Source organism: Scyliorhinus torazame, chromosome X (assembly GCF_047496885.1).
Source record: "Scyliorhinus torazame isolate Kashiwa2021f chromosome X, sScyTor2.1, whole genome shotgun sequence".
Classification (NCBI taxonomy): domain Eukaryota; kingdom Metazoa; phylum Chordata; class Chondrichthyes; order Carcharhiniformes; family Scyliorhinidae; genus Scyliorhinus; species Scyliorhinus torazame.
In genome coordinates, this window is record NC_092738.1 from 33,865,648 (window position 1) to 33,891,630 (window position 25,983).

A 25,983-nucleotide genomic window follows, 5' to 3' on the forward strand; every position below is an offset into this window, starting at 1 on the left:
AGAGAGGAGCGAAGGAGAATCATAGAATTTACAGTGCAGAAGGAGGCCATTCGGCCCATCACGTCTGTCGAACCCTTGGAAAGAGCACTCTATCTAGGCCCAACCCCCACCCTATCCCCGCAACCCAGTAGCCCCACCTAACCTTTTTTGGGGGGGACACTAAGGGACAATTTAACATGGCCAATCCACCTAACCTGCACATCTTTGGACACTAAGGGGCAATTTATCCTGGCCAATCCACCTAACCTGCACATCTTTGGACACTAAGGGGTAATTTAGCATGGCCAATCCACCTAACCTGCACATCTTTGGACACTAAGGGGTAATTTAACATGGCCAATCCACCTAACCTGCACATCTTTGGACACTAAGGGACAATTTATCATGGCCAATCCACCTAACCTGCACATCTTTGGACACTAAGGGAAAATTTATCATGGCCAATCCACCTAACCTGTACATCTTTGGACACGAAGGGACAATTTATCATGGCCAATCCACCTAACCTGCACATCTTTGGACACTAAGGGTCAATTTATCATAGCCAATCCACCTAACCTGCACATCTTTGGACACTAAGGGACAATTTAACATGGCCAATCCACCTAACCTACACATCTTTGGACACTAAGGGACAATTTATCATGGCCAATCCACCTAACCTGTACATCTTTGGACACGAAGGGACAATTTATCACGGCCAATCCACCTAACCTGCACATCTTTGGACACTAAGGGTCAATTTATCATGGCCAATCCACCTAACCTGCACATCTTTGGACACGAAGGGACAATTTATCAAAGTCAATCCACCTAACCTGCACATCTTTGGACTGTGGGAGGAAACCGGAGCACCCGGAGGAAACCCACGCACACACGGGGAGAACGTGCAGACTCCGCACAGACAGTGACCCAAGCCGGGAATCGAACCGGGGACCCTGGAGCGGTGAAGCAACAGTGCTAACCACTGTGCTGCACTGCTGCCGGAGGCTGGAGTCTGTAACACGACAGAGCCAGCAAACTAACTGGGGCGAATGGGAAGGAGTAAAGTGATGGGAACGGCTATGAGTCTGGTTGAGGGTATATGTGTGCGTGCGTGAATATGTATGTGCGTTAATGTGTGTTTGCGTGTACGTGTGCGCATAAATGAACATGTCTGTGTGTGTGCGCGTGAGAATGTGCATGTGGATTGGATTTGTTTATTGTCACGTGTACCGCGGTACAGTGAAAAGTATTTTTCTGCGAGCAGCCCAACAGATCATTAAGTACATGAGAAGAAAAGGGAATAAAAGAAAATACATAACAGGGCAACACAACATATACAATGTAACTACATAAGCACTGGCATCGGATGAAGCATACAGGGTGTAGTGTTAATGAGGTCAGTCCATAAGAGGGTCATTTAGGAGTCTGGTAACAGTGGGGAAGAAGCTGTTTTTGAGTCTGTTCGTGCCTGTTCTCAGACTTCTGTATCTCCTGCCCGATGGAAGAAGTTGGAAGAGTGAGTAAGCCGGGTGGGAGGGATCTTTGATTATACTGCCCGCTTTCCCCAGGCAGCGGGAGGTGTAGATGGAGTCAATGGATGGGAGGCAGGTTCGTGTGATGAACTGGGCGGTGTTCACGACTCTCTGAAGTTTCTTGTGTGTGAGAATGTGCGTGCGTCTGCATGAATGCACGTGTGTGAATGCTTGTGTGAGAACGAGCGTGTGCATGCGTGAATGTGTGTGTGGGTGTGAATGTGCGTTTAAAAAAAAAATTCACGGGATGTGGGCGTCGCTGGTTAGATCAGCATTTATCGCCCATCCCTAATTGCCCCTTGAGAAAGTGGGGGTGAGCTGCCTTCTTGAGCCGCTGCAGTCATTGTGGTGTAGGTACACCCACCGTGCTGTTAGGGAGGGAGTTCCAGGATGTTGCCCCAGCGACAGTGAAGGAACGGCCGATATATTTCCAAGTCAGGGTGGTGAGTGACTTGGAGGGGAACCTCCAGGTGGTGGGCTCCAGGGTATCTGCTGCTCCTGTCCTTCTCGGGGTCCAGAAGGTGCTGTCGAAGGTGATGGTTGAAGCAAGATAACTGTCACCTGATTCTGGTTATTTGTATCATATTCCCGACATTACAACATTGGGGTCAGCAGTGGGCGTGGGTTTGGTCAGCAGTGAGCGTGGGTTTGGTCAGCAGTGGGAGTGGGTTTGGTCAGCAGTGGGCGTGGGTTTGGTCAGCAGTGGGCGTGGGTTTGGTCAGCAGTGAGCGTGGGTTTGGTCAGCAGTGAGCGTGGGTTTGGTCAGCAGTGAGCGTGCGTTTGGTCAGCAGTGGGAGTGGGTTTGGTCAGCAGTGGGAGTGGGTTTGGTCAGCAGTGGGCGTGGGTTTGGTCAGCAGTGAGCGTGGGTTTGGTCAGCAGTGAGCGTGGGTTTGGTCAGCAGTGGGAGTGGGTTTGGTCAGCAGTGAGCGTGGGTTTGGTCAGCAGTGAGCGTGGGTTTGGTCAGCAGTGAGCGTGAGTTTGGTCAGCAGTGAGCGTGGGTTTGGTCAGCAGTGAGCGTGGGTTTGGTCAGCAGTGGGCGTGGGTTTGGTCAGCAGTGAGCGTGGGTTTGGTCAGCAGTGGGCGTGGGTTTGGTCAGCAGTGGGAGTGGGTTTGGTCAGCAGTGAGCGTGGGTTTGGTCAGCAGTGGGAGTGGGTTTGGTCAGCAGTGAGCGTGGGTTTGGTCAGCAGTGGGCGTGGGTTTGGTCAGCAGTGGGCGTGGGTTTGGTCAGCAGTGAGAGTGGGTTTGGTCAGCAGTGGGCGTGGGTTTGGTCAGCAGTGGGCGTGGGTTTGGTCAGCAGTGGGCGTGGGTTTGGTCAGCAGTGAGCGTGGGTTTGGTCAGCAGTGAGCGTGGGTTTGGTCAGCAGTGAGCGTGGGTTTGGTCAGCAGTGAGCGTGGGTTTGGTCAGCAGTGGGAGTGGGTTTGGTCAGCAGTGAGCGTGGGTTTGGTCAGCAGTGGGCGTGGGTTTGGTCAGCAGTGGGCGTGGGTTTGGTCAGCAGTGAGCGTGGGTTTGGTCAGCAGTGAGCGTGGGTTTGGTCAGCAGTGAGCGTGGGTTTGGTCAGCAGTGAGCGTGGGTTTGGTCAGCAGTGAGCGTGGGTTTGGTCAGCAGTGAGCGTGGGTTTGGTCAGCAGTGAGCGTGGGTTTGGTCAGCAGTGAGCGTGGGTTTGGTCAGCAGTGGGAGTGGGTTTGGTCAGCAGTGGGCGTGGGTTTGGTCAGCAGTGGGCGTGGGTTTGGTCAGCAGTGGGCGTGGGTTTGGTCAGCAGTGGGAGTGGGTTTGGTCAGCAGTGAGAGTGGGTTTGGTCAGCAGTGAGCGTGGGTTTGGTCAGCAGTGGGCGTGGGTTTGGTCAGCAGTGGGAGTGGGTTTGGTCAGCAGTGAGAGTGGGTTTGGTCAGCAGTGGGAGTGGGTTTGGTCAGCAGTGGGCGTGGGTTTGGTCAGCAGTGAGCGTGGGTTTGGTCAGCAGTGGGCGTGGGTTTGGTCAGCAGTGGGAGTGGGTTTGGTCAGCAGTGAGCGTGGGTTTGGTCAGCAGTGAGCGTGGGTTTGGTCAGCAGTGGGAGTGGGTTTGGTCAGCAGTGGGCGTGGGTTTGGTCAGCAGTGAGCGTGGGTTTGGTCAGCAGTGGGAGTGGGTTTGGTCAGCAGTGAGCGTGGGTTTGGTCAGCAGTGGGCGTGGGTTTGGTCAGCAGTGGGCGTGGGTTTGGTCAGCAGTGGGAGTGGGTTTGGTCAGCAGTGAGCGTGGGTTTGGTCAGCAGTGAGCGTGGGTTTGGTCAGCAGTGAGCGTGGGTTTGGTCAGCAGTGGGCGTGGGTTTGGTCAGCAGTGGGCGTGGGTTTGGTCAGCAGTGGGCGTGGGTTTGGTCAGCAGTGAGCGTGGGTTTGGTCAGCAGTGAGCGTGGGTTTGGTCAGCAGTGGGAGTGGGTTTGGTCAGCAGTGAGCGTGGGTTTGGTCAGCAGTGAGCGTGGGTTTGGTCAGCAGTGAGCGTGGGTTTGGTCAGCAGTGGGCGTGGGTTTGGTCAGCAGTGGGCGTGGGTTTGGTCAGCAGTGAGCGTGGGTTTGGTCAGCAGTGGGAGTGGGTTTGGTCAGCAGTGGGAGTGGGTTTGGTCAGCAGTGAGCGTGGGTTTGGTCAGCAGTGAGCGTGGGTTTGGTCAGCAGTGAGCGTGGGTTTGGTCAGCAGTGAGCGTGGGTTTGGTCAGCAGTGAGCGTGGGTTTGGTCAGCAGTGAGCGTGGGTTTGGTCAGCAGTGGGAGTGGGTTTGGTCAGCAGTGGGAGTGGGTTTGGTCAGCAGTGAGCGTGGGTTTGGTCAGCAGTGAGCGTGGGTTTGGTCAGCAGTGAGCGTGGGTTTGGTCAGCAGTGAGCGTGGGTTTGGTCAGCAGTGAGCGTGGGTTTGGTCAGCAGTGGGAGTGGGTTTGGCCAGCAGTGAGCGTGGGTTTGGCCAGCAGTGGGCGTGGGTTTGGTCAGCAGTGAGCGTGGGTTTGGTCAGCAGTGAGCGTGGGTTTGGTCAGCAGTGAGCGTGGGTTTGGTCAGCAGTGGGAGTGGGTTTGGTCAGCAGTGAGCGTGGGTTTGGTCAGCAGTGGGCGTGGGTTTGGTCAGCAGTGGGCGTGGGTTTGGTCAGCAGTGAGCGTGGGTTTGGTCAGCAGTGAGAGTGGGTTTGGTCAGCAGTGAGCGTGGGTTTGGTCAGCAGTGGGCGTGGGTTTGGTCAGCAGTGGGAGTGGGTTTGGTCAGCAGTGGGCGTGGGTTTGGTCAGCAGTGAGCGTGGGTTTGGTCAGCAGTGAGCGTGGGTTTGGTCAGCAGTGAGCGTGGGTTTGGTCAGCAGTGGGCGTGGGTTTGGTCAGCAGTGGGCGTGGGTTTGGTCAGCAGTGGGCGTGGGTTTGGTCAGCAGTGGGCGTGGGTTTGGTCAGCAGTGGGCGTGGGTTTGGTCAGCAGTGGGCGTGGGTTTGGTCAGCAGTGGGCATGGGTTTGGTCAGCAGTGGGCGTGGGTTTGGTCAGCAGTGAGCGTGGGTTTGGTCAGCAGTGAGAGTGGGTTTGGTCAGCAGTGGGAGTGGGTTTGGTCAGCAGTGAGCGTGGGTTTGGTCAGCAGTGAGCGTGGGTTTGGTCAGCAGTGGGAGTGGGTTTGGTCAGCAGTGGGAGTGGGTTTGGTCAGCAGTGGGCGTGGGTTTGGTCAGCAGTGGGCGTGGGTTTGGTCAGCAGTGGGCGTGGGTTTGGTCAGCAGTGGGCGTGGGTTTGGTCAGCAGTGGGCGTGGGTTTGGTCAGCAGTGAGCGTGGGTTTGGTCAGCAGTGGGAGTGGGTTTGGTCAGCAGTGAGCGTGGGTTTGGTCAGCAGTGGGCGTGGGTTTGGTCAGCAGTGGGCGTGGGTTTGGTCAGCAGTGGGAGTGGGTTTGGTCAGCAGTGAGAGTGGGTTTGGTCAGCAGTGAGCGTGGGTTTGGTCAGCAGTGGGCGTGGGTTTGGTCAGCAGTGGGAGTGGGTTTGGTCAGCAGTGAGAGTGGGTTTGGTCAGCAGTGGGAGTGGGTTTGGTCAGCAGTGGGCGTGGGTTTGGTCAGCAGTGAGCGTGGGTTTGGTCAGCAGTGGGCGTGGGTTTGGTCAGCAGTGGGAGTGGGTTTGGTCAGCAGTGAGCGTGGGTTTGGTCAGCAGTGAGCGTGGGTTTGGTCAGCAGTGGGAGTGGGTTTGGTCAGCAGTGGGCGTGGGTTTGGTCAGCAGTGAGCGTGGGTTTGGTCAGCAGTGGGAGTGGGTTTGGTCAGCAGTGAGCGTGGGTTTGGTCAGCAGTGGGCGTGGGTTTGGTCAGCAGTGGGCGTGGGTTTGGTCAGCAGTGGGAGTGGGTTTGGTCAGCAGTGAGCGTGGGTTTGGTCAGCAGTGAGCGTGGGTTTGGTCAGCAGTGAGCGTGGGTTTGGTCAGCAGTGGGCGTGGGTTTGGTCAGCAGTGGGCGTGGGTTTGGTCAGCAGTGGGCGTGGGTTTGGTCAGCAGTGAGCGTGGGTTTGGTCAGCAGTGAGCGTGGGTTTGGTCAGCAGTGGGAGTGGGTTTGGTCAGCAGTGAGCGTGGGTTTGGTCAGCAGTGAGCGTGGGTTTGGTCAGCAGTGAGCGTGGGTTTGGTCAGAAGTGGGCGTGGGTTTGGTCAGCAGTGGGCGTGGGTTTGGTCAGCAGTGGGCGTGGGTTTGGTCAGCAGTGGGAGTGGGTTTGGTCAGCAGTGGGAGTGGGTTTGGTCAGCAGTGAGCGTGGGTTTGGTCAGCAGTGGGAGTGGGTTTGGTCAGCAGTGAGCGTGGGTTTGGTCAGCAGTGAGCGTGGGTTTGGTCAGCAGTGAGCGTGGGTTTGGTCAGCAGTGAGCGTGGGTTTGGTCAGCAGTGAGCGTGGGTTTGGTCAGCAGTGAGCGTGGGTTTGGTCAGCAGTGAGCGTGGGTTTGGTCAGCAGTGAGCGTGGGTTTGGTCAGCAGTGGGAGTGGGTTTGGTCAGCAGTGGGCGTGGGTTTGGTCAGCAGTGAGCGTGGGTTTGGTCAGCAGTGAGCGTGGGTTTGGTCAGCAGTGAGCGTGGGTTTGGTCAGCAGTGGGAGTGGGTTTGGTCAGCAGTGGGAGTGGGTTTGGTCAGCAGTGGGAGTGGGTTTGGTCAGCAGTGAGCGTGGGTTTGGTCAGCAGTGAGCGTGGGTTTGGTCAGCAGTGAGCGTGGGTTTGGTCAGCAGTGAGCGTGGGTTTGGTCAGCAGTGAGCGTGGGTTTGGTCAGCAGTGGGAGTGGGTTTGGTCAGCAGTGAGCGTGGGTTTGGTCAGCAGTGGGAGTGGGTTTGGTCAGCAGTGAGCGTGGGTTTGGTCAGCAGTGAGCGTGGGTTTGGTCAGCAGTGGGAGTGGGTTTGGTCAGCAGTGAGCGTGGGTTTGGTCAGCAGTGAGCGTGGGTTTGGTCAGCAGTGGGCGTGGGTTTGGTCAGCAGTGAGCGTGGGTTTGGTCAGCAGTGAGCGTGGGTTTGGTCAGCAGTGAGCGTGGGTTTGGTCAGCAGTGAGCGTGGGTTTGGTCAGCAGTGGGAGTGGGTTTGGTCAGCAGTGGGAGTGGGTTTGGTCAGCAGTGAGCGTGGGTTTGGTCAGCAGTGAGCGTGGGTTTGGTCAGCAGTGAGCGTGGGTTTGGTCAGCAGTGAGCGTGGGTTTGGTCAGCAGTGAGCGTGGGTTTGGTCAGCAGTGAGCGTGGGTTTGGTCAGCAGTGAGCGTGGGTTTGGTCAGCAGTGGGAGTGGGTTTGGTCAGCAGTGGGAGTGGGTTTGGTCAGCAGTGAGCGTGGGTTTGGTCAGCAGTGAGCGTGGGTTTGGTCAGCAGTGAGCGTGGGTTTGGTCAGCAGTGAGCGTGGGTTTGGTCAGCAGTGAGCGTGGGTTTGGTCAGCAGTGAGCGTGGGTTTGGTCAGCAGTGGGAGTGGGTTTGGCCAGCAGTGAGCGTGGGTTTGGCCAGCAGTGGGCGTGGGTTTGGTCAGCAGTGAGCGTGGGTTTGGTCAGCAGTGAGCGTGGGTTTGGTCAGCAGTGAGCGTGGGTTTGGTCAGCAGTGGGAGTGGGTTTGGTCAGCAGTGAGCGTGGGTTTGGTCAGCAGTGGGCGTGGGTTTGGTCAGCAGTGGGCGTGGGTTTGGTCAGCAGTGAGCGTGGGTTTGGTCAGCAGTGAGAGTGGGTTTGGTCAGCAGTGAGCGTGGGTTTGGTAAGCAGTGGGCGTGGGTTTGGTCAGCAGTGGGAGTGGGTTTGGTCAGCAGTGGGCGTGGGTTTGGTCAGCAGTGAGCGTGGGTTTGGTCAGCAGTGAGCGTGGGTTTGGTCAGCAGTGAGCGTGGGTTTGGTCAGCAGTGGGCGTGGGTTTGGTCAGCAGTGGGCGTGGGTTTGGTCAGCAGTGGGCGTGGGTTTGGTCAGCAGTGGGCGTGGGTTTGGTCAGCAGTGGGCGTGGGTTTGGTCAGCAGTGGGCGTGGGTTTGGTCAGCAGTGGGCGTGGGTTTGGTCAGCAGTGAGCGTGGGTTTGGTCAGCAGTGGGCGTGGGTTTGGTCAGCAGTGAGCGTGGGTTTGGTCAGCAGTGAGAGTGGGTTTGGTCAGCAGTGGGAGTGGGTTTGGTCAGCAGTGAGCGTGGGTTTGGTCAGCAGTGAGCGTGGGTTTGGTCAGCAGTGGGCGTGGGTTTGGTCAGCAGTGGGAGTGGGTTTGGTCAGCAGTGGGCGTGGGTTTGGTCAGCAGTGAGCGTGGGTTTGGTCAGCAGTGGGCGTGGGTTTGGTCAGCAGTGAGCGTGGGTTTGGTCAGCAGTGAGCGTGGGTTTGGTCAGCAGTGGGCGTGGGTTTGGTCAGCAGTGGGCGTGGGTTTGGTCAGCAGTGGGCGTGGGTTTGGTCAGCAGTGGGCGTGGGTTTGGTCAGCAGTGGGCGTGGGTTTGGTCAGCAGTGGGCGTGGGTTTGGTCAGCAGTGAGCGTGGGTTTGGTCAGCAGTGAGAGTGGGTTTGGTCAGCAGTGGGCGTGGGTTTGGTCAGCAGTGAGCGTGGGTTTGGTCAGCAGTGAGCGTGGGTTTGGTCAGCAGTGGGCGTGGGTTTGGTCAGCAGTGAGCGTGGGTTTGGTCAGCAGTGCGCGTGGGTTTGGTCAGCAGTGAGCGTGGGTTTGGTCAGCAGTGAGCGTGGGTTTGGTCAGCAGTGGGCGTGGGTTTGGTCAGCAGTGGGCGTGGGTTTGGTCAGCAGTGGGCGTGGGTTTGGTCAGCAGTGGGCGTGGGTTTGGTCAGCAGTGAGCGTGGGTTTGGTCAGCAGTGGGAGTGGGTTTGGTCAGCAGTGGGCGTGGGTTTGGTCAGCAGTGAGCGTGGGTTTGGTCAGCAGTGAGAGTGGGTTTGGTCAGCAGTGGGAGTGGGTTTGGTCAGCAGTGGGAGTGGGTTTGGTCAGCAGTGAGCGTGGGTTTGGTCAGCAGTGAGCGTGGGTTTGGTCAGCAGTGGGCGTAGGTTTGGTCAGCAGTGAGCGTGGGTTTGGTCAGCAGTGAGCGTGGGTTTGGTCAGCAGTGGGCGTGGGTTTGGTCAGCAGTGAGCGTGGGTTTGGTCAGCAGTGGGCGTGGGTTTGGTCAGCAGTGGGAGTGGGTTTGGTCAGCAGTGGGAGTGGGTTTGGTCAGCAGTGAGCGTGGGTTTGGTCAGCAGTGGGAGTGGGTTTGGTCAGCAGTGAGCGTGGGTTTGGTCAGCAGTGAGCGTGGGTTTGGTCAGCAGTGGGAGTGGGTTTGGTCAGCAGTGAGCGTGGGTTTGGTCAGCAGTGAGCGTGGGTTTGGTCAGCAGTGAGCGTGGGTTTGGTCAGCAGTGAGCGTGGGTTTGGTCAGCAGTGAGCGTGGGTTTGGTCAGCAGTGAGCGTGGGTTTGGTCAGCAGTGAGCGTGGGTTTGGTCAGCAGTGAGCGTGGGTTTGGTCAGCAGTGAGCGTGGGTTTGGTCAGCAGTGAGCGTGGGTTTGGTCAGCAGTGGGAGTGGGTTTGGTCAGCAGTGGGCGTGGGTTTGGTCAGCAGTGAGCGTGGGTTTGGTCAGCAGTGAGCGTGGGTTTGGTCAGCAGTGAGCGTGGGTTTGGTCAGCAGTGAGCGTGGGTTTGGTCAGCAGTGAGCGTGGGTTTGGTCAGCAGTGGGAGTGGGTTTGGTCAGCAGTGGGAGTGGGTTTGGTCAGCAGTGGGAGTGGGTTTGGTCAGCAGTGAGCGTGGGTTTGGTCAGCAGTGAGCGTGGGTTTGGTCAGCAGTGAGCGTGGGTTTGGTCAGCAGTGAGCGTGGGTTTGGTCAGCAGTGAGCGTGGGTTTGGTCAGCAGTGGGAGTGGGTTTGGTCAGCAGTGAGCGTGGGTTTGGTCAGCAGTGGGAGTGGGTTTGGTCAGCAGTGAGCGTGGGTTTGGTCAGCAGTGAGTGTGGGTTTGGTCAGCAGTGAGTGTGGGTTTGGTCAGCAGTGGGAGTGGGTTTGGTCAGCAGTGAGCGTGGGTTTGGTCAGCAGTGAGCGTGGGTTTGGTCAGCAGTGAGCGTGGGTTTGGTCAGCAGTGAGCGTGGGTTTGGTCAGCAGTGAGCGTGGGTTTGGTCAGCAGTGGGAGTGGGTTTGGTCAGCAGTGAGCGTGGGTTTGGTCAGCAGTGGGAGTGGGTTTGGTCAGCAGTGAGCGTGGGTTTGGTCAGCAGTGAGCGTGGGTTTGGTCAGCAGTGGGAGTGGGTTTGGTCAGCAGTGAGCGTGGGTTTGGTCAGCAGTGAGCGTGGGTTTGGTCAGCAGTGGGCGTGGGTTTGGTCAGCAGTGAGCGTGGGTTTGGTCAGCAGTGAGCGTGGGTTTGGTCAGCAGTGAGCGTGGGTTTGGTCAGCAGTGAGCGTGGGTTTGGTCAGCAGTGGGAGTGGGTTTGGTCAGCAGTGGGAGTGGGTTTGGTCAGCAGTGAGCGTGGGTTTGGTCAGCAGTGAGCGTGGGTTTGGTCAGCAGTGAGCGTGGGTTTGGTCAGCAGTGAGCGTGGGTTTGGTCAGCAGTGAGCGTGGGTTTGGTCAGCAGTGAGCGTGGGTTTGGTCAGCAGTGGGAGTGGGTTTGGTCAGCAGTGGGAGTGGGTTTGGTCAGAAGTGAGCGTGGGTTTGGTCAGCAGTGAGCGTGGGTTTGGTCAGCAGTGAGCGTGGGTTTGGTCAGCAGTGAGCGTGGGTTTGGTCAGCAGTGGGAGTGGGTTTGGCCAGCAGTGAGCGTGGGTTTGGCCAGCAGTGGGCGTGGGTTTGGTCAGCAGTGAGCGTGGGTTTGGTCAGCAGTGAGCGTGGGTTTGGTCAGCAGTGAGCGTGGGTTTGGTCAGCAGTGGGAGTGGGTTTGGTCAGCAGTGAGCGTGGGTTTGGTCAGCAGTGGGCGTGGGTTTGGTCAGCAGTGGGCGTGGGTTTGGTCAGCAGTGAGCGTGGGTTTGGTCAGCAGTGAGAGTGGGTTTGGTCAGCAGTGAGCGTGGGTTTGGTCAGCAGTGAGCGTGGGTTTGGTCAGCAGTGGGCGTGGGTTTGGTCAGCAGTGGGAGTGGGTTTGGTCAGCAGTGGGCGTGGGTTTGGTCAGCAGTGAGCGTGGGTTTGGTCAGCAGTGAGCGTGGGTTTGGTCAGCAGTGAGCGTGGGTTTGGTCAGCAGTGGGCGTGGGTTTGGTCAGCAGTGGGCGTGGGTTTGGTCAGCAGTGGGCGTGGGTTTGGTCAGCAGTGGGCGTGGGTTTGGTCAGCAGTGGGCGTGGGTTTGGTCAGCAGTGGGCATGGGTTTGGTCAGCAGTGGGCGTGGGTTTGGTCAGCAGTGAGCGTGGGTTTGGTCAGCAGTGAGAGTGGGTTTGGTCAGCAGTGGGAGTGGGTTTGGTCAGCAGTGAGCGTGGGTTTGGTCAGCAGTGAGCGTGGGTTTGGTCAGCAGTGGGAGTGGGTTTGGTCAGCAGTGGGAGTGGGTTTGGTCAGCAGTGGGCGTGGGTTTGGTCAGCAGTGGGCGTGGGTTTGGTCAGCAGTGGGCGTGGGTTTGGTCAGCAGTGGGCGTGGGTTTGGTCAGCAGTGAGCGTGGGTTTGGTCAGCAGTGGGAGTGGGTTTGGTCAGCAGTGAGCGTGGGTTTGGTCAGCAGTGGGCGTGGGTTTGGTCAGCAGTGGGCGTGGGTTTGGTCAGCAGTGGGAGTGGGTTTGGTCAGCAGTGAGAGTGGGTTTGGTCAGCAGTGAGCGTGGGTTTGGTCAGCAGTGGGCGTGGGTTTGGTCAGCAGTGGGAGTGGGTTTGGTCAGCAGTGAGAGTGGGTTTGGTCAGCAGTGAGAGTGGGTTTGGTCAGCAGTGGGAGTGGGTTTGGTCAGCAGTGGGCGTGGGTTTGGTCAGCAGTGAGCGTGGGTTTGGTCAGCAGTGGGCGTGGGTTTGGTCAGCAGTGGGAGTGGGTTTGGTCAGCAGTGAGCGTGAGTTTGGTCAGCAGTGAGCGTGGGTTTGGTCAGCAGTGGGAGTGGGTTTGGTCAGCAGTGGGCGTGGGTTTGGTCAGCAGTGAGCGTGGGTTTGGTCAGCAGTGGGAGTGGGTTTGGTCAGCAGTGAGCGTGGGTTTGGTCAGCAGTGGGCGTGGGTTTGGTCAGCAGTGGGCGTGGGTTTGGTCAGCAGTGGGAGTGGGTTTGGTCAGCAGTGAGCGTGGGTTTGGTCAGCAGTGAGCGTGGGTTTGGTCAGCAGTGAGCGTGGGTTTGGTCAGCAGTGGGCGTGGGTTTGGTCAGCAGTGGGCGTGGGTTTGGTCAGCAGTGGGCGTGGGTTTGGTCAGCAGTGAGCGTGGGTTTGGTCAGCAGTGAGCGTGGGTTTGGTCAGCAGTGGGAGTGGGTTTGGTCAGCAGTGAGCGTGGGTTTGGTCAGCAGTGAGCGTGGGTTTGGTCAGCAGTGAGCGTGGGTTTGGTCAGCAGTGGGCGTGGGTTTGGTCAGCAGTGGGCGTGGGTTTGGTCAGCAGTGGGCGTGGGTTTGGTCAGCAGTGGGAGTGGGTTTGGTCAGCAGTGGGAGTGGGTTTGGTCAGCAGTGAGCGTGGGTTTGGTCAGCAGTGGGAGTGGGTTTGGTCAGCAGTGAGCGTGGGTTTGGTCAGCAGTGAGCGTGGGTTTGGTCAGCAGTGAGCGTGGGTTTGGTCAGCAGTGAGCGTGGGTTTGGTCAGCAGTGAGCGTGGGTTTGGTCAGCAGTGAGCGTGGGTTTGGTCAGCAGTGAGCGTGGGTTTGGTCAGCAGTGGGAGTGGGTTTGGTCAGCAGTGGGCGTGGGTTTGGTCAGCAGTGAGCGTGGGTTTGGTCAGCAGTGAGCGTGGGTTTGGTCAGCAGTGAGCGTGGGTTTGGTCAGCAGTGGGAGTGGGTTTGGTCAGCAGTGGGAGTGGGTTTGGTCAGCAGTGGGAGTGGGTTTGGTCAGCAGTGAGCGTGGGTTTGGTCAGCAGTGAGCGTGGGTTTGGTCAGCAGTGAGCGTGGGTTTGGTCAGCAGTGAGCGTGGGTTTGGTCAGCAGTGAGCGTGGGTTTGGTCAGCAGTGGGAGTGGGTTTGGTCAGCAGTGAGCGTGGGTTTGGTCAGCAGTGGGAGTGGGTTTGGTCAGCAGTGAGCGTGGGTTTGGTCAGCAGTGAGCGTGGGTTTGGTCAGCAGTGGGAGTGGGTTTGGTCAGCAGTGAGCGTGGGTTTGGTCAGCAGTGAGCGTGGGTTTGGTCAGCAGTGGGCGTGGGTTTGGTCAGCAGTGAGCGTGGGTTTGGTCAGCAGTGAGCGTGGGTTTGGTCAGCAGTGAGCGTGGGTTTGGTCAGCAGTGAGCGTGGGTTTGGTCAGCAGTGGGAGTGGGTTTGGTCAGCAGTGGGAGTGGGTTTGGTCAGCAGTGAGCGTGGGTTTGGTCAGCAGTGAGCGTGGGTTTGGTCAGCAGTGAGCGTGGGTTTGGTCAGCAGTGAGCGTGGGTTTGGTCAGCAGTGAGCGTGGGTTTGGTCAGCAGTGAGCGTGGGTTTGGTCAGCAGTGAGCGTGGGTTTGGTCAGCAGTGGGAGTGGGTTTGGTCAGCAGTGGGAGTGGGTTTGGTCAGCAGTGAGCGTGGGTTTGGTCAGCAGTGAGCGTGGGTTTGGTCAGCAGTGAGCGTGGGTTTGGTCAGCAGTGAGCGTGGGTTTGGTCAGCAGTGAGCGTGGGTTTGGTCAGCAGTGAGCGTGGGTTTGGTCAGCAGTGGGAGTGGGTTTGGCCAGCAGTGAGCGTGGGTTTGGCCAGCAGTGGGCGTGGGTTTGGTCAGCAGTGAGCGTGGGTTTGGTCAGCAGTGAGCGTGGGTTTGGTCAGCAGTGAGCGTGGGTTTGGTCAGCAGTGGGAGTGGGTTTGGTCAGCAGTGAGCGTGGGTTTGGTCAGCAGTGGGCGTGGGTTTGGTCAGCAGTGGGCGTGGGTTTGGTCAGCAGTGAGCGTGGGTTTGGTCAGCAGTGAGAGTGGGTTTGGTCAGCAGTGAGCGTGGGTTTGGTCAGCAGTGGGCGTGGGTTTGGTCAGCAGTGGGAGTGGGTTTGGTCAGCAGTGGGCGTGGGTTTGGTCAGCAGTGAGCGTGGGTTTGGTCAGCAGTGAGCGTGGGTTTGGTCAGCAGTGAGCGTGGGTTTGGTCAGCAGTGGGCGTGGGTTTGGTCAGCAGTGGGCGTGGGTTTGGTCAGCAGTGGGCGTGGGTTTGGTCAGCAGTGGGCGTGGGTTTGGTCAGCAGTGGGCGTGGGTTTGGTCAGCAGTGAGCGTGGGTTTGGTCAGCAGTGAGAGTGGGTTTGGTCAGCAGTGGGAGTGGGTTTGGTCAGCAGTGAGCGTGGGTTTGGTCAGCAGTCAGCGAGGGTTTGGTCAGCAGTGGGCGTGGGTTTGGTCAGCAGTGGGAGTGGGTTTGGTCAGCAGTGGGCGTGGGTTTGGTCAGCAGTGAGCGTGGGTTTGGTCAGCAGTGGGCGTGGGTTTGGTCAGCAGTGAGCGTGGGTTTGGTCAGCAGTGAGCGTGGGTTTGGTCAGCAGTGGGCGTGGGTTTGGTCAGCAGTGGGCGTGGGTTTGGTCAGCAGTGGGCGTGGGTTTGGTCAGCAGTGGGCGTGGGTTTGGTCAGCAGTGGGCGTGGGTTTGGTCAGCAGTGGGCGTGGGTTTGGTCAGCAGTGGGCGTGGGTTTGGTCAGCAGTGAGCGTGGGTTTGGTCAGCAGTGAGAGTGGGTTTGGTCAGCAGTGGGCGTGGGTTTGGTCAGCAGTGAGCGTGGGTTTGGTCAGCAGTGAGCGTGGGTTTGGTCAGCAGTGGGCGTGGGTTTGGTCAGCAGTGAGCGTGGGTTTGGTCAGCAGTGCGCGTGGGTTTGGTCAGCAGTGAGCGTGGGTTTGGTCAGCAGTGAGCGTGGGTTTGGTCAGCAGTGGGCGTGGGTTTGGTCAGCAGTGAGCGTGGGTTTGGTCAGCAGTGGGCGTGGGTTTGGTCAGCAGTGAGCGTGGGTTTGGTCAGCAGTGAGAGTGGGTTTGGTCAGCAGTGGGCGTGGGTTTGGTCAGCAGTGAGCGTGGGTTTGGTCAGCAGTGAGAGTGGGTTTGGTCAGCAGTGGGAGTGGGTTTGGTCAGCAGTGGGAGTGGGTTTGGTCAGCAGTGAGCGTGGGTTTGGTCAGCAGTGAGCGTGGGTTTGGTCAGCAGTGAGCGTGGGTTTGGTCAGCAGTGGGCGTGGGTTTGGTCAGCAGTGAGCGTGGGTTTGGTCAGCAGTGAGCGTGGGTTTGGTCAGCAGTGGCGTGGGTTTGGTCAGCAGTGAGCGTGGGTTTGGTCAGCAGTGAGCGTGGGTTTGGTCAGCAGTGGGCGTGGGTTTGGTCAGCAGTGGGAGTGGGTTTGGTCAGCAGTGAGCGTGGGTTTGGTCAGCAGTGGGCGTGGGTTTGGTCAGCAGTGAGCGTGGGTTTGGTCAGCAGTGAGCGTGGGTTTGGTCAGCAGTGAGCGTGGGTTTGGTCAGCAGTGAGCGTGGGTTTGGTCAGCAGTGAGCGTGGGTTTGGTCAGCAGTGAGCGTGGGTTTGGTCAGCAGTGAGCGTGGGTTTGGTCAGCAGTGAGCGTGGGTTTGGTCAGCAGTGAGCGTGGGTTTGGTCAGCAGTGAGCGTGGGTTTGGTCAGCAGTGAGCGTGGGTTTGGTCAGCAGTGGGAGTGGGTTTGGTCAGCAGTGGGCGTGGGTTTGGTCAGCAGTGAGCGTGGGTTTGGTCAGCAGTGAGCGTGGGTTTGGTCAGCAGTGAGCGTGGGTTTGGTCAGCAGTGAGCGTGGGTTTGGTCAGCAGTGAGCGTGGGTTTGGTCAGCAGTGAGCGTGGGTTTGGTCAGCAGTGGGAGTGGGTTTGGTCAGCAGTGGGAGTGGGTTTGGTCAGCAGTGGGAGTGGGTTTGGCCAGCAGTGAGCGTGGGTTTGGTCAGCAGTGAGCGTGGGTTTGGTCAGCAGTGAGCGTGGGTTTGGTCAGCAGTGAGCGTGGGTTTGGTCAGCAGTGAGCGTGGGTTTGGTCAGCAGTGGGAGTGGGTTTGGTCAGCAGTGAGCGTGGGTTTGGTCAGCAGTGAGCGTGGGTTTGGTCAGCAGTGAGCGTGGGTTTGGTCAGCAGTGAGCGTGGGTTTGGTCAGCAGTGAGCGTGGGTTTGGTCAGCAGTGGGAGTGGGTTTGGTCAGCAGTGAGCGTGGGTTTGGTCAGCAGTGAGCGTGGGTTTGGTCAGCAGTGAGCGTGGGTTTGGTCAGCAGTGGGAGTGGGTTTGGTCAGCAGTGAGCGTGGGTTTGGTCAGCAGTGAGCGTGGGTTTGGTCAGCAGTGAGCGTGGGTTTGGTCAGCAGTGAGCGTGGGTTTGGTCAGCAGTGGGAGTGGGTTTGGTCAGCAGTGAGCGTGGGTTTGGTCAGCAGTGAGCGTGGGTTTGGTCAGCAGTGAGGCGTGGGTTTGGTCAGCAGTGAGCGTGGGTTGGTCAGCAGTGAGCGTGGGTTTGGTCAGCAGTGAGCGTGGGTTTGGTCAGCAGTGAGCGTGGGTTTGGTCAGCAGTGGCGTGGGTTTGGTCAGCAGTGGAGTGGGTTTGGTCAGCAGTGAGCGTGGGTTTGGTCAGCAGTGAGCGTGGGTTTGGTCAGCAGTGAGCGTGGGTTTGGTCAGCAGTGAGCGTGGGTTTGGTCAGCAGTGAGCGTGGGTTTGGTCAGCAGTGAGCGTGGTTTGGTCAGCAGTGGGAGTGGGTTTGGTCAGCAGTGGGCGTGGGTTTGGTCAGCAGTGAGCGTGGGTTTGGTCAGCAGTGAGCGTGGGTTTGGTCAGCAGTGAGCGTGGGTTTGGTCAGCAGTGAGCGTGGGTTTGGTCAGCAGTGGGAGTGGGTTTGGTCAGCAGTGGAGCGTGGGTTTGGTCAGCAGTGAGAGTGGGTTTGGTCAGCAGTGAGCGTGGGTTTGGTCAGCAGTGAGCGTGGGTTTGGTCAGCAGTGAGCGTGGGTTTGGTCAGCAGTGAGCGTGGGTTTGGTCAGCAGTGAGCGTGGGTTTGGTCAGCAGTGAGCGTGGGTTTGGTCAGCAGTGAGCGTGGGTTTGGTCAGCAGTGAGCGTGGGTTTTGGTCAGCAGTGGGCGTGGGTTTGGTCAGCAGTGGGAGTGGGTTTGGTCAGCAGTGAGCGTGGGTTTGGTCAGCAGTGGGAGTGGGTTTGGTCAGCAGTGGAGCGTGGGTTTGGTCAGCAGTGAGCGTGGGTTTTGGTCAGCAGTGAGCGTGGGTTTGGTCAGCAGTGAGCGTGGGTTTGGTCAGCAGTGAGCGTGGGTTTGGTCAGCAGTGAGCGTGGGTTTGGTCAGCAGTGAGCGTGGGTTTGGTCAGCAGTGAGCGTGGGTTTGGTCAGCAGTGAGCGTGGGTTTGGTCAGCAGTGGGAGTGGGTTTGGTCAGCAGTGGGCGTGGGTTTGGTCAGCAGTGAGCGTGGGTTTGGTCAGCAGTGAGCGTGGGTTTGGTCAGCAGTGAGCGTGGGTTTGGTCAGCAGTGAGCGTGGGTTTGGTCAGCAGTGAGCGTGGGTTTGGTCAGCAGTGAGCGTGGGTTTGGTCAGCAGTGAGCGTGGGTTTGGTCAGCAGTGGGAGTGGGTTTGGTCAGCAGTGGGCGTGGGTTTGGTCAGCAGTGGAGCGTGGGTTTGGTCAGCAGTGAGCGTGGGTTTGGTCAGCAGTGGGCGTGGGTTTGGTCAGCAGTGGCGTGGGTTTGGTCAGCAGTGAGCGTGGGTTTGGTCAGCAGTGAGCGTGGGTTTGGTCAGCAGTGAGCGTGGGTTTGGTCAGCAGTGGCGTGGGTTTGGTCAGCAGTGGGCGTGGGTTTGGTCAGCAGTGAGCGTGGGTTTGGTCAGCAGTGAGCGTGGGTTTGGTCAGCAGTGGGCGTGGGTTTGGTCAGCAGTGGGCGTGGGTTTGGTCAGCAGTGAGCGTGGGTTTGGTCAGCAGTGAGCGTGGGTTTGGTCAGCAGTGGGCGTGGGTTTGGTCAGCAGTGGGAGTGGGGTTTGGTCAGCAGTGAGCGTGGGTTTGGTCAGCAGTGAGCGTGGGTTTGGTCAGCAGTGGGCGTGGGTTTGGTCAGCAGTGAGCGTGGGTTTGGTCAGCAGTGAGCGTGGGTTTGGTCAGCAGTGGGCGTGGGTTTGGTCAGCAGTGAGCGTGGGTTTGGTCAGCAGTGAGCGTGGGTTTGGTCAGCAGTGGGCGTGGGTTTGGTCAGCAGTGAGCGTGGGTTTGGTCAGCAGTGGGAGTGGGTTTGGTCAGCAGTGAGCGTGGGTTTGGTCAGCAGTGGGAGTGGGTTTGGTCAGCAGTGAGCGTGGGTTTGGTCAGCAGTGAGCGTGGGTTTGGTCAGCAGTGGGCGTGGGTTTGGTCAGCAGTGAGCGTGGTTTGGTCAGCAGTGAGCGTGGGTTTGGTCAGCAGTGAGCGTGGGTTTGGTCAGCAGTGAGCGTGGGTTTGGTCAGCAGTGAGCGTGGGTTTGGTCAGCAGTGAGCGTGGGTTTGGTCAGCAGTGAGCGTGGGTTTGGTCAGCAGTGAGCGTGGGTTTGGTCAGCAGTGAGCGTGGGTTTGGTCAGCAGTGAGCGTGGGTTTGGTCAGCAGTGAGCGTGGGTTTGGTCAGCAGTGAGCGTGGGTTTGGTCAGCAGTGGGAGTGGGTTTGGTCAGCAGTGAGCGTGGGTTTGGTCAGCAGTGAGCGTGGGTTTGGTCAGCAGTGGGCGTGGGTTTGGTCAGCAGTGAGCGTGGGTTTGGTCAGCAGTGAGCGTGGGTTTGGTCAGCAGTGAGGCGTGGGTTTGGTCAGCAGTGGGCGTGGGTTTGGTCAGCAGTGAGCGTGGGTTTGGTCAGCAGTGAGCGTGGGTTTGGTCAGCAGTGAGGCGTGGGTTTGGTCAGCAGTGAGCGTGGGTTTGGTCAGCAGTGAGCGTGGGTTTGGTCAGCAGTGAGCGTGGGTTTGGTCAGCAGTGAGCGTGGGTTTGGTCAGCAGTGGGAGTGGGTTTGGTCAGCAGTGAGCGTGGGTTTGGTCAGCAGTGGGCGTGGGTTTGGTCAGCAGTGGGCGTGGGTTTGGTCAGCAGTGGGCGTGGGTTTGGTCAGCAGTGAGCGTGGGTTTGGTCAGCAGTGGGCGTGGGTTTGGTCAGCAGTGGAGCGTGGGTTTGGTCAGCAGTGAGCGTGGGTTTGGTCAGCAGTGAGCGTGGGTTTGGTCAGCAGTGGGAGTGGGTTTGGTCAGCAGTGGCGTGGGTTTGGTCAGCAGTGAGCGTGGGTTTGGTCAGCAGTGAGAGTGGGTTTGGTCAGCAGTGGGCGTGGGTTTGGTCAGCAGTGGGCGTGGGTTTGGTCAGCAGTGGGCGTGGGTTTGGTCAGCAGTGGGAGTGGGTTTGGTCAGCAGTGGGAGTGGGTTTGGTCAGCAGTGAGCGTGGGTTTGGTCAGCAGTGAGCGTGGGTTTGGTCAGCAGTGAGCGTGGGTTTGGTCAGCAGTGAGCGTGGGTTTGGTCAGCAGTGAGCGTGGGTTTGGTCAGCAGTGAGAGTGGGTTTGGTCAGCAGTGAGCGTGGGTTTGGTCAGCAGTGAGCGTGGGTTTGGTCAGCAGTGAGCGTGGGTTTGGTCAGCAGTGAGAGTGGGTTTGGTCAGCAGTGGGCGTGGTTTGGTCAGCAGTGGGCGTGGGTTTGGTCAGCAGTGGGAGTGGGTTTGGTCAGCAGTGGAGCGTGGGTTTGGTCAGCAGTGGGAGTGGGTTTGGTCAGCAGTGAGCGTGGGTTTGGTCAGCAGTGAGCGTGGGTTTGGTCAGCAGTGAGCGTGGGTTTGGTCAGCAGTGAGCGTGGGTTTGGTCAGCAGTGAGCGTGGGTTTGGTCAGCAGTGAGCGTGGGTTTGGTCAGCAGTGAGCGTGGGTTTGGTCAGCAGTGAGGCGTGGGTTTGGTCAGCAGTGAGCGTGGGTTTGGTCAGCAGTGAGCGTGGGTTTGGTCAGCAGTGGGCGTGGGTTTGGTCAGCAGTGAGCGTGGGTTTGGTCAGCAGTGAGCGTGGTTTGGTCAGCAGTGAGCGTGGGTTTGGTCAGCAGTGAGCGTGGGTTTGGTCAGCAGTGGGCGTGGGTTTGGTCAGCAGTGAGCGTGGGTTTGGTCAGCAGTGAGCGTGGGTTTTGGTCAGCAGTGAGCGTGGGTTTGGTCAGCAGTGGGCGTGGGTTTGGTCAGCAGTGAGCGTGGGTTTGGTCAGCAGTGAGCAGTGGGTTTGGTCAGCAGTGGGCGTGGGTTTGGTCAGCAGTGAGCGTGGGTTTGGTCAGCAGTGAGCGTGGGTTTGGTCAGCAGTGAGCGTGGGTTTGGTCAGCAGTGAGAGTGGGTTTGGTCAGCAGTGAGCGTGGGTTTGGTCAGCAGTGAGCGTGGGTTTGGTCAGCAGTGAGCGTGGGTTTGGTCAGCAGTGGGCGTGGGTTTGGTCAGCAGTGAGCGTGGGTTTGGTCAGCAGTGGGAGTGGGTTTGGTCAGCAGTGGGAGTGGGTTTGGTCAGCAGTGGGAGTGGGTTTGGTCAGCAGTGGGAGTGGGTTTGGTCAGCAGTGGGCGTGGGTTTGGTCAGCAGTGGGCGTGGGTTTGGTCAGCAGTGAGCGTGGGTTTGGTCAGCAGTGAGCGTGGGTTTGGTCAGCAGTGAGCGTGGGTTTGGTCAGCAGTGAGCGTGGGTTTGGTCAGCAGTGAGCGTGGGTTTGGTCAGCAGTGGGAGTGGGTTTGGTCAGCAGTGGGCGTGGGTTTGGTCAGCAGTGGGCGTGGGTTTGGTCAGCAGTGGGAGTGGGTTTGGTCAGCAGTGGGAGTGGGTTTGGTCAGCAGTGAGCGTGGGTTTGGTCAGCAGTGAGCGTGGGTTTGGTCAGCAGTGAGCATGGGTTTGGTCAGCAGTGAGAGTGGGTTTGGTCAGCAGTGAGCGTGGGTTTGGTCAGCAGTGGGCGTGGGTTTGGTCAGCAGTGAGCGTGGGTTTGGTCAGCAGTGAGCATGGGTTTGGTCAGCAGTGGGCGTGGGTTTGGTCAGCAGTGGGAGTGGGTTTGGTCAGCAGTGAGCGTGGGTTTGGTCAGCAGTGAGCATGGGTTTGGTCAGCAGTGGAGTGGGTTTGGTCAGCAGTGGGCGTGGGTTTGGTCAGCAGTGAGCGTGGGTTTGGTCAGCAGTGAGCGTGGGTTTGGTCAGCAGTGGGCGTGGGTTTGGTCAGCAGTGAGCGTGGGTTTGGTCAGCAGTGGGAGTGGGTTTGGTCAGCAGTGAGCGTGGGTTTGGTCAGCAGTGAGCGTGGGTTTGGTCAGCAGTGAGCGTGGGTTTGGTCAGCAGTGAGCGTGGGTTTGGTCAGCAGTGAGCGTGGGTTTGGTCAGCAGTGAGCGTGGGTTTGGTCAGCAGTGAGCGTGGGTTTGGTCAGCAGTGAGCGTGGGTTTGGTCAGCAGTGAGCGTGGGTTTGGTCAGCAGTGTGCGTGGGTTTGGTCAGCAGTGAGCGTGGGTTTGGTCAGCAGTGGAGTGGGTTTGGTCAGCAGTGAGCGTGGGTTTGGTCAGCAGTGAGCGTGGGTTTGGTCAGCAGTGAGCGTGGGTTTGGTCAGCAGTGGGCGTGGGTTTGGTCAGCAGTGAGCGTGGGTTTGGTCAGCAGTGAGCGTGGGTTTGGTCAGCAGTGGGAGTGTGTTTGGTCAGCAGTGGGCGTGGGTTTGGTCAGCAGTGAGCGTGGGTTTGGTCAGCAGTGAGCGTGGGTTTGGTCAGCAGTGAGCGTGGGTTTGGTCAGCAGTGAGCGTGGGTTTGGTCAGCAGTGAGCGTGGGTTTGGTCAGCAGTGAGCGTGGGTTTGGTCAGCAGTGAGCGTGGTTTGGTCAGCAGTGAGCGTGGGTTTGGTCAGCAGTGAGCGTGGGTTTGGTCAGCAGTGAGCGTGGGTTTGGTCAGCAGCGAGCGTGGGGTTTGGTCAGCAGTGGGAGTGTGTTGGTCAGCAGTGAGCGTGGGTTTGGTCAGCAGTGAGCGTGGGTTTGGTCAGCAGTGAGCGTGGGTTTGGAAGGTGCTGCCTGAGGAATTTCGGTCAGAGGGGGAGGATTAACTTTAAGATAATCATCGTTAATTAAGGATGAAATGATTTCAAGGCTAAAGGAATATCAAGAACAGGAATGCGAGGGCTTTATGGACAGAATGGGTGAGATATTCCAGGCCCGGCCAAGAGCCAGTGCTCCCGGAATCTTCAATGTCAACAGGACCATTATCAGAGAACATTCTGACACGGAAGGAGATATTGGAACTGGTGGTCAAGAGTCTAACTGAAAGGGGAGGTGTTAAAGGAGATGACAGAATCAAGAGGAGGAGGATCGAGAATAGAGCACTTACAAGTGCAACATAATCCTTGCTTTCTGATCCCCAGCAACATATTTTGGCACATGTTACAATACACGGGTCGATTGAAGTGTTTCAGTCGCCAAATATGTTGCCCGTCATCCTTCAAACTCTGCGGAGAAAAAAAGATATTGCATCACGGGACAAAATCATCAACAGTCACCCACAAAGAATGGGGGTCAAATCTGGTACACGGCACTGTGTGTGTGGGGGTGCTGAAAGAGAGGCAGAAAGAAAGAGAGAAAGAGAGAGAGAGAGGCAGAAAGATAGGACAGAGAGAGAGAGGGAGAGAGAGAGGGAGAGAAAGCGGAAAGACTGAGAGAGAGAGAGGGGCAGAAATACAGAGGAAAGACAAAGAGAGAGAGAGGCAGAAAGATAGAGGAAAGAGAGAGCGAGAGAGAAAGACAGGGGAAAGAAAGAGAGAGAGAGAGAAAGAAAGAGAGAGGGAAGAGAACGAAAGAGAGAGAAGAGACGGAGAAAGAAAGAGATAAAGAAAGAGAGAGGGAGAGAAAGAGAGAAAGAAAGAGAGAAAGAAAGAGGAGAAAGAAAGAGAGAAAGAAAGAGAAAGAAAGAGAGAAAGAAAGAGAGAAAGAAAGAGAGAAAGAGAGAAAGAAAGAGAGAAAGAAAGAGAGAAAGAAAGACAGGCAGGGGGGCGACAGAGAGATTATAGGAAAGATGTGATTGCACTGGAGGGGATGCAGAGGCAATTCACCAGAATGTTGCCATGAATTGGCCCAAAGGACTCTACCCTGCCCAGTAACGGGTGGTGTTTGGATCCTGGACATTGAGGGGAAAGGACCTTTTCTCTCTTCTCTCTACCCAGAAAGGCTGTGAGTGTCTGTATTTCTGAAACTGAAGACAACCGGACGGAGTCTAGCTACAGGAAAGCATTACAGGCTGTAACCAAAAACCAGACCCTGCTATCTCTCTCTCCAGAAAGCCTGAGAGTGCTGTCCTGCTATCGTTTTACAGAAAGTCTGTGAGTGCTGTACTGCTCTCTCTCTCTCCAGAAAGTCTGTGAGTGCTATACTGCTATCTCTCCAGAAAGCTTGTGAGTGCTGTACTACTATCTCTCTCCAGAAAGCCTGTGAGTGCTGTACTGCTATCTCTCTCCAGAAAGCCTGTGAGTGCTGTACTGCTCTCTCTCCAGAAAGCCTGCGAGTGCTGTACTGCTATCTCTCTCCAGGAACCTGTGAGTGCTGCACTGCCATCTCTCTCCAGAAAGCCTGTGAGTGCTGCATTGCTCTCTCTCACCAGAAAGCCCGTGAGTGCTGTCCTGCTATCTCTCCACAGAAAGCTTGAGTGCTGTACTGCTCTCTCTCCAGAAAGCCTGAGTGCTGTACTGCTATCTCTCTCCAGAAAGCCTGAGTGCTGTACTGCTATCTCTCTCCGGAAAGCCTGAGTGCTGTACTGCTATCTCTCTACAGAAAACCTGTGAGTGCTGTACTGCTATCTCTCTCCGGAAAGCCTGAGTGCTGTACTGCTATCTCTCCACTGAAAGCCTGTGAGTGCTGTCCTGCTATCTCTCTACAGAAAGCCTGTGAGTGCTGTCCTGCTATCTCTCTACAGAAAGCCTGTGAGTGCTGTCCTGCAAGCTCTCTCCAGAAAGTCTATGAGTGTTGTCCTGCTATCTCTCTCCAGAAAGCCTGAGTGCTGTACTGCTCTCTCGCTCCAGAAAGTCTATGAGTGTTGTCCTGCTATCTCTCTCCAGAAAGCTTGTGAGTACTGTACTGCTATCTCTCCAAAAAGCATGTGAGTGCTGTACTGCTATCTCTCTCCAGAAAGCCTGAGTGCTGTACTGCTTTCTCTCCAAAAAGCCTGTGAGTGCTGTTCTGCTATCTATCTCTCTCCAGAAAGCCTGTGAGTGCTGTACTGCTATCTCTCTCTCCAGAAAGCATGTGAGTGCTGTACTGCTATCTCTCTCTCCAGAAAGCCCGTGAGTGCTGTACTGCTATCTCTCCCCGGAAAGCCTGCGAGTGCTGTACTGCTATCTCTCTCCAGAAAGCCTGAGTGCTATACTGCTCTCTCTCTCTCTCTCTCTCCAGAAAGTCTGTGAGTGCTGTTCTGCTATCTCTCTCTCCAGAAAGCCTGTGAGTGCTGTACTGCTATCTCTCTCTCCAGAAAGCCTGTGAGTGCTGTACTGCTATCTCTCTCTCCAGAAAGCCTGTGAGTGCTGTACTGCTATCTCTCTCTCCAGAAAGCCGTGAGTGCTGTACTGCTATCTCTCTCTCCAGAAAGTCTGTGAGTGCTGTTCTGCTATCTCTCCCCGGAAAGCCTGCGAGTGCTGTACTGCTATCTCTCTCCAGAAAGCCTGAGTGCTGTACTGCTCTCTCTCTCTCCAGAAAGTCTGTGAGTGCTGTACTGCTATCTCTCTACAGAAAGCCTGTGAGTGCTGTACTGCAAGCTCTCTCCAGAAAGTCTATGAGTGTTGTCCTGCTATCTCTCTCCAGAAGGCTCGTGAGTGCTGTACTGCTCTCTCTCCAAAACGCATGTGAGTGCTGTACTACTATCTCTCTCCAGAAAGCCTGTGAGTGCTGTCCTGCTATCTCTCTACAGAAAGCCTGTGAGTGCTGTACTGCTCTCTCTCTCCAGAAAGCCTGTGAGTGCTGTACTGCTATCTCTCTACAGAAAGCCTGTGTGTGCTATACTGCTCTCTCTTTACAGAAAGCCTGTGAGTGCGGTACTGCTATCTCTCTCCAGAAAGCCTGTGAGTGCTGTACTGCTATCTCTCTCCAGAAAGCCTGTGAGTGCGGTACTGCTATCTCTCTCCAGAAAGCCTGTGAGTGCTGTATTGCTATCTCTCTCTCCAGAAAGCCTGTGAGTGCTGTACTGCTATCTCTCTCCGGAAAGCCTGAGTGCTGTACTGCTATCTCTCTACAGAAAACCTGTGAGTGCTGTACTGCTATCTCTCTCCGGAAAGCCTGAGTGCTGTACTGCTATCTCTCTACAGAAAACCTGTGAGTGCTGTACTGCTATCTCTCCACAGAAAGCTTGAGTGCTGTACTGCTATCTCTCCAGAAAGCCTGTGAGTGCTGTACTGCTATCTCTCTACAGAAAGCCTGTGAGTGCTGTCCTGCTATCTCTCTACAGAAAGCCTGTGAGTGCTGTCCTGCAAGCTCTCTCCAGAAAGTCTATGAGTGTTGTCCTGCTATCTCTCTCCAGAAAGCCTGTGAGTGCTGTACTGCTCTCTCGCTCCAGAAAGTCTATGAGTGTTGTCCTGCTATCTCTCTCCAGAAAACCTGTGAGTGCTGTACTGCTATCTCTCCAAAAAGCATGTGAGTGCTGTACTGCTATCTCTCCAAAAAGCATGTGAGTGCTGTACTGCTTTCTCTCCAAAAAGCATGTGAGTGCTGTTCTGCTATCTATCTCTCTCCAGAAAGCCTGTGAGTGCTGTACTGCTATCGCTCTCTCCAGAAAGCATGTGAGTGCTGTACTGCTATCTCTCTCTCCAGAAAGCCCGTGAGTGCTGTACTGCTATCTCTCCCCGGAAAGCCTGCGAGTGCTGTACTGCTATCTCTCTCCAGAAAACCTGAGTGCTGTACTGCTCTCTCTCTCTCTCTCTCTCCAGAAAGTCTGTGAGTGCTGTTCTGCTATCTCTCTCTCCAGAAAGCCTGTGAGTGCTGTACTGCTATCTCTCTCTCCAGAAAGCCTGTGAGTGCTGTACTGCTATCTCTCTCTCCAGAAAGCCCGTGAGTGCTGTACTGCTCTCTCTCTCTCCAGAAAGTCTGTGAGTGCTGTACTGCTATCTCTCTACAGAAAGCCTGTGAGTGCTGTACTGCAAGCTCTCTCCAGAAAGTCTATGAGTGTTGTCCTGCTATCTCTCTCCAGAAGGCTTGTGAGTGCTGTACTGCTATCTCTCCAAAACGCATGTGAGTGCTGTACTACTATCTCTCTCCAGAAAGCCTGTGAGTGCTGTCCTGCTATCTCTCTACAGAAAGCCTGTGAGTGCTGTACTGCTCTCTCTCTCCAGA

The 25,983-nt window shown here is 57.1% G+C and overlaps 1 protein-coding gene across 9 annotated transcripts in view; it reads right to left on the reverse strand.

Moving 5' to 3' along the window:
- Window positions 1–25,983, reverse strand: part of dgkaa (diacylglycerol kinase, alpha a) — a 237,164-nt gene that overhangs the window by 43,309 nt on the left and 167,872 nt on the right. For all 9 annotated transcript variants that reach the window (XM_072494037.1, XM_072494038.1, XM_072494045.1 and 6 more), the window contains one exon: window positions 22,007–22,124. In XM_072494037.1, the coding sequence (XP_072350138.1) occupies window positions 22,007–22,124 (118 nt within the window). The remainder of the gene's footprint in view (window positions 1–22,006; window positions 22,125–25,983) is intronic.